At 34.0% G+C, this 6173-nt stretch overlaps 4 protein-coding genes across 4 annotated transcripts; 3 read left to right on the top strand and 1 right to left on the bottom strand.

The window, feature by feature from the left end:
- The first annotated feature begins 162 nt into the window (after positions 1-162).
- Tsp_03900 (conserved hypothetical protein) lies at positions 163-852 on the top strand. The gene is made up of 3 exons (XM_003374661.1): positions 163-278; positions 370-537; positions 633-852. Exons 1-3 carry the CDS (start codon positions 163-165, stop codon positions 850-852), a joined length of 504 nt encoding a protein of 167 aa, XP_003374709.1.
- A 21-nt stretch (positions 853-873) lies between these two features.
- On the top strand, positions 874-3781 carry Tsp_03899 (plasminogen). The gene is given in 10 exon segments (XM_003374660.1): positions 874-916; positions 1322-1507; positions 1535-2104; positions 2163-2289; positions 2510-2567; positions 2586-2824; positions 2886-3148; positions 3210-3355; positions 3418-3534; positions 3749-3781. 10 exon segments carry the CDS (start codon positions 874-876, stop codon positions 3779-3781), a joined length of 1782 nt encoding a protein of 593 aa, XP_003374708.1.
- Positions 3782-4700: 919 nt separating this feature from the next.
- On the bottom strand, positions 4701-5238 carry Tsp_03898 (stAR-related lipid transfer protein 9). Its single transcript, XM_003374659.1, has 3 exons — positions 5194-5238; positions 5055-5157; positions 4701-5014 (listed from the first exon to the last, which is right to left on the bottom strand). The coding sequence occupies exons 1-3, from the start codon at positions 5236-5238 to the stop codon at positions 4701-4703; spliced, it is 462 nt and encodes a 153-aa protein (XP_003374707.1).
- A 699-nt stretch (positions 5239-5937) lies between these two features.
- Tsp_03897 (penicillin-binding protein) lies at positions 5938-6011 on the top strand (the record flags this gene model as incomplete). Its single annotated transcript, XM_003374658.1, has 1 exon — positions 5938-6011. A coding segment is annotated over exon 1 (74 nt), but the record flags the coding sequence as incomplete, so codon positions are not given.
- Positions 6012-6173: the final 162 nt, after the last annotated feature.

The following is a 6173-nucleotide window of genomic DNA, read 5'->3' as shown; positions in this document are numbered from 1 at the left end:
AATTAACCTTGATGATCATTTCCATTTTATTTTATAATTTTTCACTTCAGCTCTGGATGTAGACATCGTGATTGTCAATCAATACACATTGGGAGCATATCAGGTCCGGATGCGGAGAATTTTACGCACGTGTTAAATTGTTTCATTGAAACTAGTCACCAAATGGTCAGCGCAGCTTTGGATTACGTGACCAAAAATATGGGCATTATCGGTTTGAATTATGATACTGTAAAAAAGATTCAACTCACTGACCGTAATCCAATAACAAATGCACGAATGTAAAATTATTGATTTGAATCAATTGTTTGGTGTAGAAATGGAAAATTTGAATTTGAAATTGTTTTTTGTTTTTTTTGCTCTAAATTTTAGATCCGAAATTATTCATATCAATACAGCGTTGGAGGATGAATCGTTGTGTACGGAAGAGCAACGTCGAGCGGCGGTTGACTGTATTGAAATGTTGGAAAAAAGTGACGAAGAAGAAAGGCAAAAAATTCAACAGTCCATATGCAAAATGAAATATGAATGTTTTTCCAGGTAAATTGTCTTCTCTATTATTATTATTATTATTATAAATGAGTATATTTTGTGGGGATTATTACGGATGTTTTGTCTTTCGTCCATTTTTTCAGCGTTGAGAGCCCTTGCCAAGAAAATGTCCATTTTAATCGAATGTCGTTGAGTCAGCTTGCTTGTGGTGCTTTGAAATTCAGCAAATTCAACGAGCAGCTTTCCTCGTGCGTTGGCTGGTCTGTCACACCCGAAGTAGAGCCTTTTATTGATCATGTGCTCAACGATCTGGCAGAACTATTATGCGAGATGTTCATACTTTTTTCTGACAGTTGTTCGTAATTTTGCTTTTCAATTTTGGAAATGCACTTCGTCGATTGGTTGGTTGATCCACAACTTCGAGATGGTCATTTTTATCAAACAATAAACAATTTTGAACAATAAATTGTTCATTTTTCTTTTTTAAAAATATTATATTTCCATTTTTTTAATTACAATTTTAATTTTTCTGCTCTACTTTTCCAAACGAATCATTATCATTGATTGTTTTGTTTGTTATCATTTGTGCCCTGATTTACTTATCATTTCAGTGACTGAAAGCAGTGCCAAGATTTAGCAAAGTAAACAAAATGTAAAATGGTAATAAATTTCGTATACGGTACAATCAAATTTCGGGAAAACAGTTGAACAACGCGCTGAAATCAACAACAACAACAATGCTTTTCAGTAAATTAATTATTGTAATAATTTTCATATTGTTTTTCCTGAAATTAAATATATCAATTTTTCCACTTTTAGCAATTGTTATTAGCAAACATCATTTGTGGAAAGCAATTCGATTTGAATACCATTTACAGCAGTTGTGGAGGAAATATTGAATTAGAACTTGGACAAGTGGTGCAGATCATGTCACCAAATTATTATCAAACGATGACAAGCCCCAACTGTACTTGGAATGTGCATTCCAAATCTAAAATAATACAGCTTCACGTGGACAGTTTGTTCACTTCTTCTTCTTTTTCAGAATTTTCACAATATTGTGTAGATGTATTTCGCTTGAAGACTCGTTCCAATATGCATCTCGTGACCAGCTGCAAGCCGGTACCATTTGTGGATTTGATAATTGGCGAAGAAGTACCGTTCAATTTCACACTTTGGTATAGCAACGTTTATGGTCAACGACCGCAAGCTTTTTCCCTCAGACTTAGCTGTGCACCAGTGGAACCAATTTTCGACAATTCACAGTGTGCGGAAACGTTCCACTTGGAAAATCTCTCATCATCACTGACGCTGAGAACACCGAATTGGCCAGATAAATTTCCACCACAGTTACATTGCAATTGGACAATTTACAATGAATTATACCAAAATAATTGCTTCTTCCAAGTGCGATTCCCACAGTTCAACACCCTACCTGTTGGTCAATTTATTAAAATTCAAAACGAAATTGGTATGCAGCGTCAAATTTCCGGTCGAACTCCATCAACTCATGTTGAACAGTTTGATGGAAAAGTTTTGAACGTTGAATTTGTTGAATCGTTCAACACCGAAGGTGAAGCAGTTTCCATTGAAATCAATTTGATCACTGATGAACGTAAGTCGACATTTCACTTTGTACACATTGTATTTATTCAACTGGGCTATTTGGGCAGAGTTTTGCTATGCAAATCAGATCAAATGTCCAAATGGTGGAAAGTGTATCGAAAAATCACAAATATGCGACGAACAAGTGGACTGTGAAGATGCCAGCGATGAAAAATTATCACTTTGCAAGAGTGAGTAATTCACAATTTTTAAAACTTTTACAATTGTCCAACTAACAAATTTTCAAAGGATTAAAGTTAAAATTTTAATTTCATCATTGCAGTGTACCAAAATTGAACTTGAGCATCAATTAATTAATTAATTAAGATTTTTTGAAAATTTTAAACTAACTTTATATATCATGATATAATTGAATGATGTTTGTTTCGATTATAGTAGGGTTAATTTATTTCAGATCTAATAATGTTCTATACTGTAAAACGACATTCGAAAAAAAGAAATTTTACGTTACAGTTTTTATTTTCAAATAGTCCGTGGAAGTGTGTGATAATGTTTCAGCTAAAGCACAATGTGGTGTGCAGAATATACCGCCAACAGTAGAAAATAAGCCAAAAATGGCATATTTGCGCATTGTGAACGGTACTCAGGCGAGACCGGGAAGTTGGCCTTGGATTGCCAGTCTTCAGGCAAAGTTTTCAAATAAGCATTTCTGCGGAGCTACATTAATATCTACAAGATGGTTGCTGACAGCAAAGCATTGTGTCATTGGGTTTGAAGAATTAATTACATTTTGATACTGTAAGTATTGTTGTCGTTTTTTTTCGCTTTAGCGCAAATCCAGAAGATCTTGTTGTACGACTCGGTGCTCATGACTTGGCGAGCAATACTGGCGTGGTAATGGACGTTTCAAACGTCTACTACATTCCTGAGCATAGTTTTAATCCAGTGTTGCATGATATTGCTCTGCTGAAGTTGGAACAAGACGTACCGACTCCTTTTGTAAATAATATAAATGTCGCTTGTCTGCCTGATAGTAATGGAAAACTGTTGCCAGAAACACCCTGCGTAGCCGTTGGATGGGGGAAAACGTTAGGTAAATTGATTTTGATTTGATTCACTTCGACGCTGCATGTTTGCTTTGCACATTTTTTTAGGAACTGGACGCGCTGGTGTTCTGCATCAGGCAGTGTTGCCCGTAATAAAGCGTGAAATTTGCAATGCTGAACAATATTACAATAAATCAATTACAGCGGAAGAAATCTGCGCTGGCTATTTGGAAGGCGGAAGAGATTCGTGTCAAGTAAATGCATACTCGATTTTTGAAAAAGAATAATGCTTACGAATAGTTCAACAATTGTTCAGGGCGATTCCGGAGGTCCTTTGGTGTGTTCTGAAGATCACAAAAGATGGATTTTGCAAGGTATTGTTTCATGGGGTTTTCAGTGTGCAATGCCGCGTTATCCAGGCGTCTATTCTCAGGTAGCCGCGTTTACCAATTTCATTTATCAAATAATGCTAGACGAAGATTGATCTACAATAAAATATATCAAGCGCATCGTTTCAATTTGTGTCGTTTTAAAACATTATTCGTCAATATAATATTCAAAATTTTCAAATAATTTTTATTCATAAAAATTCAATTTATCAATTTTTGTAATTTGTGATAATTAATAAAATGTTTTGATAATTTCAGTTGACTGCAACAAATCAACAAAGTATTACATGAAAATCAAAAAAAGTAATTCTGTAAGTATTGTGTAAATTTTAATTCTTAAAAAGTTATAATATATAAAAATGTATATTATTTTTTATATACAAATATGTTAGAAATAAAAATTATTTATTCAATTTAATGGAACTAGAATGTTCAACCAGAATTACAGTAATGTTCAAAAGATTGTACATGATTATATTATTTTTGATAGTTCAAATTCAATTTTTCACTGCTCTGTTGGCATTGTTTGTTGTTGTGATTTTTTACATTCATTCCTATTGAACGTCACTTTTCATTCATTTTACCGTCGAATAGCGAAAGCTATCACTTCAGGTGCGTTTTACGTGTAATTTCAATTATATTTAACGCGCTTTTTGATGAGAATACTGTAATTGTTGAAGTGTTCGCAAATTTGTTTTTTTCTCAATTTAATCGTTCAAATGTAAAAAACAGCAAATGGCTACGAACAAAACAATAAAAAGAAAATGGGACTTTCGAACTGCAGTCGACGTAAACATTGTCGCACATTCGTCGACATGCTTCTTCTAATTTTTCTTCTTATGATTATTAGTTTTTTCACTTTGAATAACATAAAGAAGAAAAGCGAATTTCCAGCAATCCGCCAGTCAGCGCGTCGACTGCACTGGAACAATACTGGACGAACAATAATCCCTTGTTCGAAATGTGGCAGTTTTTCAGCTTTTGAAATAGTAACAATTGTTTAAAACTGTGAAAAAAAGTGAACCAGAGAGACATCTTTGACAAATTTCAAAGTGAAATCTGCATGCAATAGCTCGATCTTCCGCTCGGCAACGGACCACGGGGCTCCCCCATTTTTTAATAATAATAATAATTATTATTCCTTTTTTGTTAACATTTCGTTTTTCTTCTGCATGAGTCTTTAAAATTAAATCTGCTAACTTGAACTTGATCAACCGACTCCAATCAAGTGTATTTCATCGGTGGGCGTCGACAGTAGACGCTGTGCCATCGCCTCTTTGAGCACTTGGGTGCAGAGAATGGCTATCAACATTGTCAGCAAATTGCTTTTGTTCCTCACACCCGAAGATGGCGTCGTCTCTTTGCCAGCCGACTGTTCTCTTGACAGTAATGTCATGGGATGCAGTGTTTTGCGATTGTTGCAAAAAGACGACGAAGGAATGCCCGGCCAATCGGCGATCACATCGCACGGATTAATACAGTCTGAATTTGATTCATCGTCCAATTTTGCCGCTGAGATGGGATCTAGAAGTGAAAGTGAAATTCTACCTGATGTAATTTTTACGAAATGCATGCAGATTCCGAAAGCGCTTCATTTCAGCATTGTGCGCTACAAAATCACACCGATCACTCTCTTGTTTGCTGATAAATGTACATACAGCACCTAGCTCATATATTAATAGAATCTTTTTCACTTGAAAAACCTTGGTGAGAATCAGAGCTGAAGATTTATTTCTACATGACTTCATTGGATTGGAATTCGAAGATATTTAATACTAATAACGACTGCACGACTAAATTTAATCTCTCATCGGTATATGTGATTGAAATTCAACCTATGAATTATTTCAATGTTATTATTATATTTGACTTAACTGAAATACAAAAGTGAAATGTGATTATTAATATTTTTCGTTTCCACCATTTAGTATACGTTTGGTTATTTTTTAATTGAAATTTGAAATAGGTTTAATTATAGAAATACTAACTGAAAATATTTTGTTGGCCATCTATTAGGCACATTTAGATGGTAGCGTCTGGTTATTTATAGTTTTTTTTTTGAAATTCAGAAAATCTGATGAAATTGCCTATCGATATGCGACTTTCATGTGTACTTTCAATGCTATCGTGCTTCGAACTTACCGTTTCAAAATGATTTTCAAGTTTATTTATCGAATAATGAGTTTTTAGTTTTTATTTGTTTCCTCTTCAAATTCATTAACTGAACATCTTTTCAATATAAATATTTTTAAAACGCTATTCTTGTTGAAATTATTATTGATAAAAATTCTAGTATTCTATCTAGATGGCGATGACCGTGTGTGGTTTTGCTATGAAGTGAAAAAGGATTCAGAGATTTATTTTTCACTTTTTTTATTTCTGAAAGTAGATTTCATGCATTAGACTGATGTATTTTTTAAAGTGACTTTTTAAATTGATTCTCAGAAATGGACACTAACGTTTTTGATAATGGCACGCTGAAAAGCTTACCGTTAATCACTTTTGCATCATGCTGCACAAAGTTGAACTGCCCTTGGGCAGAAGGAAAAATTCATCTTATCTTACACTGCTTTATTGATTCTTGCCGTACTCTCATCTTCTGTATACTGAATTTTTCCTTGGCATTTTACTAGTATTTTGAGATAATAATTATATCCCATTTATGCATCATATAGAAGTTTCG

Source organism: Trichinella spiralis, assembly GCF_000181795.1.
Source record: "Trichinella spiralis strain ISS 195 chromosome Unknown Scfld5, whole genome shotgun sequence".
In the NCBI taxonomy this organism is placed as follows: domain Eukaryota; kingdom Metazoa; phylum Nematoda; class Enoplea; order Trichinellida; family Trichinellidae; genus Trichinella; species Trichinella spiralis.
The sequence above is the reverse complement of the archived record's forward strand: the minus strand, read 5'-3'. Positions and strand labels throughout refer to the sequence as shown.